The sequence below is a fragment of the Phyllobates terribilis genome, unplaced genomic scaffold, assembly GCF_046119375.1.
Source record: "Phyllobates terribilis strain yellow unplaced genomic scaffold, ASM4611937v1 Scaffold_3__8_contigs__length_932513732, whole genome shotgun sequence".
Taxonomy (NCBI): Eukaryota; Metazoa; Chordata; class Amphibia; order Anura; family Dendrobatidae; genus Phyllobates; species Phyllobates terribilis.
In genome coordinates, this window is record NW_027362763.1 from 846,943,748 (window position 1) to 846,956,795 (window position 13,048).

The 13,048-nt window shown below is 41.2% G+C and overlaps 1 protein-coding gene across 1 annotated transcript in view; it reads right to left on the reverse strand.

The window, feature by feature from the left end:
- The window catches only part of ACSS1 (acyl-CoA synthetase short chain family member 1), a 151,627-nt gene that overhangs the window by 28,325 nt on the left and 110,254 nt on the right, over positions 1 to 13,048 (reverse strand). Inside the window, exons 9-11 of the mRNA XM_073672513.1 lie at positions 11,784 to 11,896; positions 10,746 to 10,872; positions 6,963 to 7,090 (exon numbers count right to left, since the gene is read on the reverse strand). Coding sequence (XP_073528614.1) covers positions 6,963 to 7,090; positions 10,746 to 10,872; positions 11,784 to 11,896 — 368 coding nt within the window. The remainder of the gene's footprint in view (positions 1 to 6,962; positions 7,091 to 10,745; positions 10,873 to 11,783; positions 11,897 to 13,048) is intronic.

A 13,048-nucleotide genomic window follows, 5' to 3' on the forward strand; every position in this document is an offset into this window, starting at 1 on the left:
TTTTTAGGTAAGCATACGGCTATGTCCTGTATGGTTTATGCCATGCGTTTAGCATTGGGATTATTTTAATAAAGCAGGTTACCAGATTTCTCACCATCCCTTTATAGAAATATCAATGCCATATTGAAGACATACAGCAAGCCATAGACATAACTACCAGGGTTGCCGGCTTTGCAGCTGCTATGACTAAGGTCTCCACTCAGATGTGAAGAAGTTTGTGAGCACATTAAGTGTTGGAACTAGAGATTAGAAGACAATGGAAAAGACAACAATTTACAGAAGACAAAATGGAGGCAAAAAGAAATTCGGAAATATTTCCTGGACATCCTAAACACACTTGCTGCTGATGATGGTTATGGTGCAGTGGACCCTATTTCCAAGTATTGAAAAGGAGCCCCATAATGCAGAAAGCACAAAGAGTCAACTACTGGACTTTTATTTACTGCTTTATCAATATGGACTTTACAAAACTATAATCTACTTTATTGCTATAAAGTATCTTATATAGGAAGGTGTTATTAAGGGCTAGGAGTGGCTTTGTGCAAAAAAATGTGGTGTGTCCATAGGCACCAGCAATGTGCAGCTGTCCCCACTTACACTTTATAGTAAAGATATAGACACCAGCAATGTGCATCTGTCCCCACTCACACTTTATAGTACAGATATAGTGTCACGGGTGTGTCAGACGTGACAGACAGTCGCACTGCAGTTGGTTGCAGGAGATCTCTTCATTTGGCATTACAGACACCTTCTTAGAAGCTGTCTCACTCTAGGACCCAGCGGCCACCTCCCTCCTGCTCTAATTAACACGCCGGCCTGGGTGTTTAAATACTTTCAGTCTGCTTTAGGGCGGCGCCAGTGATATTCACATGTTTTCTTGTAAAAGCTTGGAGCAAGTGCAGTTCATACTTCCTCTCTAGTGCTAAGAGGACGTGAGGCTATCTCTCTGAAGTCAGCTCAAGCTAAATTACTTTCCCCCGTGTCTGTCTACCTTATTGTCTTTAGTGGTTAGAGGTGACTGACTAGCGTTCATACACCCCCCTTCCCTAGCCAGGGCCTAGCTCTAGGAAAATACAGGGTTTTAGGTTCCTGTGCGGCAATCGGTGAGGAACCAATATAGGGACGATAGGGGAGACAGGGTGATATCAGATCAGCCTTGGAGGTCTCCACTCCCCCTTTCCCTAGTGTCTGGGCTCCCTTCCCATTATCCCTTCGTGTTTCACTTAGTCTTTCCCACATCTTGTGTGACATATAGACACCAGCAATGTGCATCTGTCCCCACTCACACTTTATAGTAAAGATATGGACACCAGGAATGTGCATCTGTCCCCACTCACACTTTATAGTAAAGATATAGACACGAGCAATGTGCATCTGTCCCCAATCACACTTCATAGTACAGATATATGCACCAGCAATGTGCATCTGTCCCCACTCACACTTTATAGTAAAGATATAGGCACCAGCAATGTGCATCTGTCCCCACTCACACTTTATAGTAAAGATATAGGCACCAGCAATGTGCATCTGTCCCCACTCACACTTTATAGTAAAGATATGGACACCAGGAATGTGCATCTGTCCCCACTCACACTTTATAGTAAAGATATAGACACGAGCAATGTGCATCTGTCCCCAATCACACTTCATAGTACAGATATATGCACCAGCAATGTGCATCTGTCCCCACTCACACTTTATAGTAAAGATATAGGCACCAGCAATGTGCATCTGTCCCCACTCACACTTTATAGTAAAGATATAGGCACCAGCAATGTGCATCTGTCCCCACTAACACTTTATAGTAAAGATATAGGCACCAGCAATGTGCATCTGTCCACACTCACACTTTATAGTAAAGATATAGGCACCAGCAATGTGCATCTGTCCCCACTCACACTTTATAGTAAAGATATAGGCACCAGCAATGTGCATCTGTCTTCACTCACACTTTGTAGTAAAGATATAGGCACCAGCAATGTGCATCTGTCCCCACTCACAATTTATAGTAAAGATATAGGCACCAACAATGTGTATCTGTCCCCACTCACACTTTATAGCAAAAATATAGGCCCGATCAATGTGCATCTGTCCCCACTCACACTTTATAGTAAAGATATAGGCACCAGCAATGTGCATCTGAGTCCGCTTGTGAGATGGGAATGTTTGGACTTTGTTGCAGTATCGGACGCCGGCCATAAGAGGTCACTGTTGCCTCTGGAAGAGACTCTAGGGCTGACCTGATCTCTATGGCTGACTGGAAGGTGTTTTAGTCTGTTGGAACAGGAAGCTGACTGAGGAGAACATTACTGTGAGATCCTGACAGCTCAGTGTGTGTAGTGTGCTAGTAGCAGGTCAGATTACTGAGGAAAGGTGCAACTGTTTCTGTGACTCCTGTCAGAGAGGATGAATTACTTTGGGGGGGGGGCTACGGTTGGATGCATCTGCTGTGATGTGAATGGCCTTCTGCTAGCCTGTTAGGCTAAAACTACTCTCCAGGTGACAAGTCCAGGATCCACTCCTCGGCCCCCCCGGCTGAACGGACGATGCCTCTTCAGTGATCAGGTTACGGCCAGTAAGTCCTGAGCTCAGGCCCCACTGCAGGGATCCTGGACATGGACACAGACAGACTATAGAGAGAGTTTGGTGCCAAACATAGATTCTCACTTAGAGACATTGTTTGCTAATAGGGCTGTGTGAACCTTAGCTAGATACTCCCCCTCAGTGGGTGAGCTTGTGTACAGATAGAATAACAGTATTGTAATCGCAGAGAATTGTTACGTTTGTGAATCTCTGCGCTGCAGCACTGCAGGGGCCGCCTCTTGCACTCATCTAATTACAGGCGGAACCACAGATCAGGCTAAAGAGTATGTATCCGATAGAACATACTAGGCCTATCGGTTGTGCAGCGCAGGGGTGCTAGCTGACCTTGGCTAGGTGTGTGTGAAAGTTATCTGTGTTTCTTTCTTGCATTTCCGGGGCAACTCCGTTTTCGTTGTTAGTAAAAACTAGTGCCTTAACAAATTGCCTGCTCATGTTCTTTGTCCTTGGCATGCTGTATTCTGGGAGAGACCACCCTGGTACACGGTCTACACACTCACAGTGTAAAGTAAAGGTCAACCTAGTAAATTATACTGGGGTTAGCCTTGTAGATATACAGTAATATTGCATCGATCATTATGTAATATATTCATGGCACCACAGTTCAGGTAACACATGCCATTTCCCGTGAGGAATGATAAGGGAAAGTTACTCTTATCAATAAGACTTATATCTTCCTCTCACAATAATCCGGTGACCTTGATGCTTTGAAAAATGTACTCACTTACTTGACGGAGTCCATGCACGCAGGGTGGATACCTGTTCTGGTATTAATGACCAAGCTGTAATTTGGATATATCAGACCGACCAGAGCCATCATCCTGGGCCATGGTAAGGCTCTGCTTACATCTGCTTCATGGTGATCATGTATAACAGACACCACATTGCAGTACCAGATCCTGGTCACTGATCTGAGCCCACTCCATATAACGACGTTGTCAGATGTATTACACAGCCAGCGCCTGAGTGTAACTGATGGTATCACAGGTAGCTTCAATCGCAAACAGTTTAACCCATTAAATGCATTTAAAAAGCCTCCAACATGGCGGCCATCACTCTGGAGCCCACACGACAAAGTCACAGGGTGCTGATAGGCTGCCATTGCAGCTGGAGGCCTTCTGAACGCTTCCATGTCTGCCATGGTAAATCTGCTATGAAGCCAGGCTTGTACCCATGAGACCAATAATTATACACCTGAATACAATAATGCAGTATTGTAGTGTATTGTGTAGGGGATCAAGAGATTGCAGGTTCAAGTTAAGCTTAAGTGCACAACTGTTCAGGCCATATAGGGTTTATATACAGTACAGACCAAAAGTTTGGACACACCTCATTTAAAGATTTTTCTGTATTTTCATGACTACGAAAATTGTGCATTCACACTGAAGGCATCAAAACTATGAATTAACACATGTGGAATTTATACTTAACAAAGAAGTGTGAAACAACTGAAAATATGTCTTATATTCTAGGTTCTTCAAAGTAGCCACCTTTTGCTTTGATGACTGCTTTGCACACTCTTGGCATTCTCTTGATGAGCTTCAAGAGGTAGTTACCAGAAATGGTTTTCACTTCACAGGTGTGCCCTGTCAGGTTTAATAAGTGGGATTTCTTGCCTTATAAATGGGGTTGGGACCATCAGTTGTGTTGTGCAGAAGTCAGGTGGATACACAGGTGATAGTCCTACTGAATAGACTGTTAGAATTTGTATTATGGCAAGAAAAAAGCAGCTAAGTAAAGAAAAACAAGTGGCCATCATTTCTTTAAGAAATGAAGGTCAGTCAGTGCGAAAAATTGGGCAAACTTTGAAAGTGTCCCCAAGTGCAGTTGCAAAAACCATCAAGCGCTACAAAGAAACTGGCTCACATGAGGACAGCTCCAGGAAAGGAAGACCAAGAGTCAACTCTGCTTCTGAGGATAAGTTTATCCGAGTCACCAGCCTCATAAATCGCAGGTTAACAGCAGCTCAGATTAGAGACCAGGTCAACGCCACACAGAGTTCTAGCAGCTGACAGATCTCTTCAACAACTGTTAAGAGGAGACTTTGTGCAGCAGGCCTTCATGGTAAAATAGCTGCTAGGAAACCACTGCTAATTACAGGCAACAAGCAGAAGAGACTTGTCTGGGCTAAAGAACACAATGAATGGACATTAGACCAGTGGAAATCTGTGCTTTGGTCTGATGAGTCCAAATTTGAGATCTTTGGTTCCAACCACCGTGCCTTTGTGCGACGCAGAAAAGGTGAACGGATGGACTCTACATGCCTGGTTCCCACCGTGAAGCATGGAGGAGGAGGTGTAATGGTGTGGAGGTGCTTTGCTGGTGACACTGTTGGTGATTTATTCAAAATTGAAGGCATACTGAACCAGCATGGCTACCACAGCATCTTGCAGCAGCATGCTATTCCATCCGGTTTGCGTTTAGTTGGACCATCATTTATTTTTCAACAGGACAATGAGCCCAAACACACCTCCAGGCTGTGTAAGGGCTATTTGACCAAGAAGGAGAGTGATGGGGTGCTACGCCAAATGACCTGGCCTCCACAGTCACCAGACCTGAACCCAATCGAGATGGTTTGGGGTGAGCTGGACCGCAGAGTGAAGGCAAAAGGGCCAACAAGTGCTAAGCATCTCTGGGAACTCCTTCAAGATTGTTGGAAGACCATTTCTGGTGATTACCTCTTGAAGGTCATCAAGAGAATGCCAAGAGTGTGCAAAGCAGTCATCAAAGCAAAAGGTGGCTACTTTGAAGAACCTAGAATATAAGACATATTTTCAGTCGTTTCACACTTTTTTGTTAAGTATATAATTCCACATGTGTTAATTCATAGTTTTGATGCCTTCAGTGTGAATGTACAATTTTCATAGTCATGAAAATACAGAAAAATGTTTAAATGAGAAGGTGTGTCCAAACTTTTGGTCTGTACTGTATATAGTGCTGCATCTGCTGTTAGACACATGCAACACATACGAGGATTGCCTGTTTGTTAAATGCTGTGGTTGTCTAACAGACAAAAACAAAACATGCAGCCGCAGGGACTCGAATATATTATCCGGGCACTACAAGATACTCGTATAACTCCCAAGTGTGCAGGGATAACAAGTTATCTGAGCACGTTCGCTCATCACTAATGTCTTTATGTATTGAGTTTTTAAAATAAAGAGAATTTTTTTTTTTTTTTTTTTTATTGCTTACATGTATGAAGGTCCCATAGGTTGATTGCTTTGGTTGTTGATTGAGGGGGCTATGTGGGGGCTAGTACTGTATATAGGTTTTGTCAGCATATTAATTCTGCTCAATATTAAGTGATACAAATAATATTAAAATTAATTATAATTAATATGTTCATATTGAGCAGAATTAATTTCAGCCTATTGTTCGGCCTCCACAACAGTCACGGTCTCTCATGTAGCCCCTTCTAAAAATTAATCTCCCACCCCTGCCCTATTATGTATGGCGCTATGTTATATATAGTTCTGTACATAAGGGAAAAATGTGCGCGCCGCGATACACTTACTGCTATTTCTGTCAGCGGGATGGGGGGGGGGCCCATGCCTTCTAAACTGCCCGGGGCCCTGGCTACTCTTAATCCACCCCTGTTGGTCAGTATTCGGTCAGTATTTTTTCTCAGGAGTGGGAGCCAAAACCAGGAGTGGGTGATAAATACAGAATTGGTGATTTGTTTCTATTATACCTTTTCTCTGATTGTTCCTCACCTGGTTTTGGCTCCTACTCCTGAGAAAAAATACTGACCGAATACTGATAGTGGAGCCGTGGCCTAAAAACTGATCTTTCCTCTTACTCATTTATAACAATGAGCTAATCAGTTCAGGGCGAGACAAATTAGCCTCAAATATTACAAAAATTTGAATTCCCCACAATCTGATTTTTTGTAATTCTCTTCAGCCATCATTTTGCTGGATTACAGAGGGCAGAGAATGGGTTTAAAATAATATTCACCAAGCCATCATCTATCCCACCGCACAGCCCTACGGGTTGATGCCCCTTATGACGTTGTGTGAGGCCTAGTCAGCTGGAGGTGGCGAAGATGCCTTAGAAGAGCCTGCATCAGTGACCAGATAAAAGAAGACAACTGGTCCGGAGCAGGGTTGCAGGTTGTGTGGTTTTATTTTGCGTCACCTATGTTTATTATGCTGTGTGGTCAGGAGAGACCTCAGGGAATAATATTGCACATTCTACTCACATTGAATAAATTTGATACAAATCGAATTTCCCAGCCTAATTCAAGCAAATCTTCCAAATTGAATGTTGGCAGAATAGCTCATTGTCATGTACCATTTTAGATACAATAACTATATTTTTTAATAAATATTTTTTGCCATAAAAAAAACCATACATACCAATGCATCCTCAATCTCTGCAGTGCCAAGTCTGTGCCCACTGATGTTTATGACGTCATCCATTCGACCTGTTATCTGATAGTGGCCTTCATTTGACCTATAAGCTCCATCACCAGTAAAATAATAGCCTGAAACAGGTAGGTAAAATGTCACATAAAGTGCATGAAATATCCAAGTTATTTAGAATAGAGAAGAGGAAAAGAATACGCTGAAAACCTGCTAAGGGGGAAATTATTAAGATTGTGGCTTTATAGGCCAGTCTTCAGCAAAAGCCCCCTTAAGTACAGTGCACCATGTTTATGGAGAAGGCTTTTAATTAATTTGGATATCTCAGGCTATCTTAGAGCTATAAAATTAAATCTATACCTGACATAAAGTGGAGTAGCTATACACTACAATTTATGCCTTTTTTGTATGCATAAAATTGTAGTAAATCTAATGGGCTGTTTTGGGCCCCACACACATTTTTTTTAGAAACAACATAAACCAGCAAGAAGTATAACATATTACCACAAAGTGAGTGTGTGCCATAATTTCTGGTTTTAGGCTCTAGTATCCGGGGTAATTACATAATACATGATACAAACTGCATACATTATTAAACAGATCTCTTAGACCGAAAGAGACTGATGTACTTACTTGAAAATACAACTCAAAATGCCTGTGTAATCCTAAATATTAAAATGAGCTCAGCTAAAGAGTGAGAGAGTTCATAAGTCCAGGAGTATTCAGTCTCCGATCGCTCAACTAGACTAGCAGCTGCAGCTTGTACTGAGCAGCGTGAGATCGATTGAGCAGGAGGGACACTGAGGGGCTGTCAAAAAGGCTGTGCTGACAGAGACCAAGATAAACTTCCAAAAAGAAGTTTATAGAGGGTGGATTTTTCTGACTAAGGACACCCGCCACATCAGGTCTTATAGACCTATTTTGCAATGTATACAATTAATATGATGAAATCTAATGACTTATCTGTTTTTACAGTAATTTTATAAATTATATTTCAGACATGGACTGTGCCATAACTGACATTGTAACAATATTAACCTGCTCTATATCTGCAGGTTAATAGCATTATTAGGTGACATGACAGGTTCCCTTTAAATATAACAAGTTACTGTTTAACTTGTGTTTTTCAGATCCTGAGAATGAATACATAGAGCTGCAACTTTGTGCACTCTTTACATGGAAACACTAGATGCAAGTAGTAGTATCAGTATAGCCGTAGTCCACAAGTTCAGTTCTTGGGTACCAAATAACTGCAGAATTGCTAATTTTGATGAACTTTATTAATATGAAATGAGATGATGATGTCTTGAAAGCACTATGGAATTAATTGCACTATATAAGTAGAATAAATAAATATATAAATTAAATATGAAATATAAAATCAGGAAGGAGATGCATTAGCCATGGAGTATAAAAGTGCTTATGAATGCCTACATTATGACTCTGGGAACAAGGGGCTTGTTAGAGTACCAGGTGTTCATGCACAAAGAGCTTTTTGATGATTCTTTTAGAGTGGGTCCGCTCCTAAAGACGCCTGAAAAATCGCTCAAAAAATGCATGAAAGACTCTTCCTATTCATTTCTATTATGAAATCACTTTATCTTCCACTTCATGTTTTATAAAATGTGTGGTGGGAGAAAAGAGATTGTATGATTCAATAGGGAGTAAAACATGCTTTAGGAAAAAAAACTTTCAAAACCACTTTTTCAGGAAACAAAAAACTGCCCAAAGAGGAAGGGTTTCCTGAAGCAATTTCCACTAGATAACTCTTTTTTTGACTACTTGGAAAAACATCCATTTTTCTATACCCTAAGGGCATGTGCACCGGACGTTTTTTTTCCGATGGCAGACCCGCTGAGCTTTTCCTAGACATAGCAGCTTCAGGAAAAAGACAGCAGTCTTTCTCCACAAGCAGCTCTACTGTCATTTTTTGTGGCACCGACGTCTTTTCTCTGTCCTTTCCATTATAGTAGCGGGCATTCTACTCCTTTTAAATACTTCACCATTTTCAAACCCTGAAGCGTTTGAAAGAAGTGCTGTGCAATGTAGTCATTTTTTGCGGTGGTTTCGCAATGCTTTTTCAGGCGGGTTCCAGGCAAAATCCACCTGAAAAAGACGTCATATGCACATGCTATAAGTATTTGTAAGCCAAAACCAGGAGTGGGTGATAAATACAGAAGTGGTGACGTGCTTCTATTATACCTTTTCCTCTGATTGTTCCACTCCTGGTTTTGGCTTACAAATACCCATGTAAAATACTGACCGAATACTGAACGTGTGAACGTGGCCGAAGGCTGATACAGGGCACTATGGTTACCTTAGTTGTGGCCACACTGTGGGAAAAATTCCCCATTTTATATTTTCTTCTGTCACCTTTTAGATGTTTTTATCTACATTTACTATATTGCTGTGCAAAAAATGAAAATATACTAATAATCATCTCACAAACTAAAACAATGGTGCAGATGGTTGGGTCCTTAGCATTTAGGTGGAAGATTATAACCTGGCATAATTTAATAGTAGTGTTTGTAGCATTCGCCAAACTAATGTTCATTGCAATAAAGTGTTGTTCCAAATGTTCATCCTGAGTAATGTGGCCGCTGTGATATAAATTCAGTGTAGGGTGCTACATTACCACCATAACGCCATCCGCAGGACACCTGCTACATCTACACATCATAAAGATGCAACAGGCACAAAATGAACAACTTAACATACATAATTATTATTTGTGGAAGCAATTACCACAGTAATGTTTCCTAAACACAGATTTTATTTTCAAGAGCGGAGACTATTTTATGAATGGCCGTCTCCGGCTTTATCAGTGATTTCTGACTTACATTCTTATCAAACATGACTGTGCTGTTCTCACGAATAATGTCAAATATGAGACAAACTCAGCAGATTAACCTTTATCCAGTAGAGTAATCTGGTATTATTACATAAGAACCACCTACTTCCAATGAATGATTTAAGGTGTTGGTGACAGTAAATGAAACACCTGCCTACATATAAGTTACGAGACCTCTGGTCTTTATACAGCTACAAAAATGAAGCCTTTTGTGACAAAAGTGAAATTTAGGATGTGCTGTGTAACAAAAAATGTTTTCTTCTTTATTGGGGTGTGTACAGAACCTTGACCAGAAAGAGGGATGGAATGGAAAGGATACTCCCATTCTATATAGAAAGTGTTATTTTCAAATTCTTCTCTGGTATTGTATATGCTAAATTAATGCTTTATTTTAGAAAAACTAGCTTTTCATATCAGATGAAACCAGCACTTTTAGACTTTAAAGGGGTTGTCCACTACTTGGACAACGCCTTCTGAATCCATAGGTTTCCCCCTAGCAAATTAATAATACCTACACTGTTCACCGGTGCTGGGGGTTCCTTTCCAGCGGTGTCGGTACTGGATCTCCCGATGCTCACGTGATATTGTCATGTCACGTGATCCCTTTGGCCAATCAACGTTGGCTTCACTCTCCTCTCCTACAGATGTTTTAATTTGTCCGAAAGAGGAAAGAATGAAGCCAGCGCTGATTGGCCACAGTTATCACATGACATAACAATGTCACGCAATGATCCCCGGGAGAGCAAGTGCCGACACCGCTGGAATGGTGCCGGCATCGGAGGTGAGTATAGGTGTTCTTAGTTACTGAGGGAATACATTGGGATTCAGAAGGGGTTGCCGAAGTAGTGGACAACCCCTTTAACATTTACAAAATATATTTGAGAGACACTAAAAATATATTTAAAATACAACACTGCCCCTATTACCTGGATATGTCTTGAAATAAGCATCAATAAATCTTTGGTGGTCTCCGTATATGGTTCGGGCCATACCAGGCCAAGGTTGTGCAATACAGAGTGCACCAGATACATCACCGCCTTCAATGACCTTGCCCTGATAACAGAAATGAAATGTGTTATAACTGATCAAACTCTATGACTGCATCTTATCTCCTTGAAAATGTGCAGCTATGACTAAAAATGATTATGATGGTAAAATATTAAAATGGTTTAATCATAAATATTATATAAATGCATTTAGATACCAACAGAAATATAACAATTGTCATGTGGTCCATTCCAAACTACATTACATCATGATTCATGCCCAGGACGGCATGGTTAAAAGGGTTTTCCCATGAACAAAATACACTTTAATCAATAAATCTTGGAATAAAAATAAGTTCCATAGTTAGATGTTCAAAAAAATGTTCCTGAGCTGAGATAATCTTATAAATGTGTTCCTGCTGTGTACTGTGTAATGGCGGTGTCTGACCGTACAGGAACATGGTCTGATAATACCACATCTCCTGGGCAGGGGAGGAAGCAAAAGAGTATACAGACAGGACAGCAGGGGATTATAGCTGCTGGTTTCTGTAAGGAAAAATATTTCACTGCCTGTTTAAAAACTTGTTTTACCTCACAGAAAGCATCAGCTGTGATCCCCGGCTGTTCTGTCTGTATACTCTTTTGCTTCCTTCCCTGCCCAGGAGCTGTGGTATGATCAGACCATGTTTCTGTACAGTCAGACACAGCCATTACACAGTACACAGCAGGGGCACATTTATAAGATTATCTCAGCACAGGAACATTTTTTAACACATCTAATTGTGGATGATATTATTATTATAAGATCTATTAATTAAAATGATCTTGGTTTCCGGGAAAACCCCAGAGACATCTGCTTGAAGGCCAGTCTGTGGCATTAGGGATTAGGACTAGAGGAGCAGGAATAAAAAGGAAACAAAATAGAACATCTCAAAAAAGTTATAATTGTCACTGATAGTCTTGAGACGTATCACTTACATTTTCACTTAGAAGTGTAGGTCTTATCCCAAAAAAAGGTCTCATAGCCATTGCTGGGGTGATCTCAGCATCATGCTCTGAAGGACGAGGTGCAATACAGATCCCTCCAGTTTCTGTAAAACATGATGATGATGATGATGATTATTTATTGTTGACGATGAACCCATTAACATTATAATCTGGAGATATGGTACATGCAGGCCAGCTGAGACCCAACTAGCAATATTGTAGCAAAATATACCAACCCAAGAGTAAGGGTATGTGCACACGTTTTTTAAAAATCTGATGTGTTGGCAGGAAAACACAGCATAAAATACATGTGTCTTTGATGCGTTTTTGATGCGTTTTTCCCATTTATTAGTTTGGGTGAAATCTACAGCAAAAATGCTGGAAGAATTGACATGTGACAGATTTAAATCTGCTGCAAATGTGAAAGGAAAAAATAAGCAGCATGTGCATGAGACTTCAGCCATCTCATTCACTTTCCTGGTACTAGCATGGCACATGTTGGAAGCTGGTGTATGGCGCGAGCCCCCTCCCAATCCTGCCCCATACCCAGCAGGTGATGGCTGTGTTTTACCGACAGGACCTGCCGCTAACAATCACGGGTGGAGAAGTGCTCTGCCCGCATTTGTTAACCTGTTAAATACCACTATCAATCTCTGACAGCGGCATTTAACACATGCCGACATACATGCGCATCATTTTCTCCGCCCATCGGCACGCCTGTGACTTAGGGCATTTTCTTGTAACATGGAACCATGCCAGACTATGAATAAGAACTACCTAGTTCAAAATGCGTCAGATCTACTGGAGTAACTGGGTACAGTCCAAGGGGACAGTCCCACAATTTTTTTTTCTTTTTTGCCTTTTAATGAATTCATAATAAAAAAATTGTGTTTTTAATCACGCTCTCCTGGACCTGTTGCTGGATACTCACCTCTATTGCTTCGTCCTGCTGCCGACACAGCTGAATCCTTGCACTGCCGGAGGACTACTTTCACAATGGTGAGAAAAACAGAAGATTGCAATCCGATTAAAAATCGGATTGCACTCTGACTAATGTTATTCTATGATTGCCTGCTCATCTGCGATTTTTTTCTCAGCTCAGATCGGACTGAGAAAAAAAATCTCAGCAGGCTACGATTGTCCTCGTATATAGGACGAGACCCGCCAATGCAAGTCAATGGGTGCGAGAAAAAAAATTGCATGGCACTTGGACCATGCGAGTGCCGTCCGATTTTTCACACCCATCTCCTTGAAAA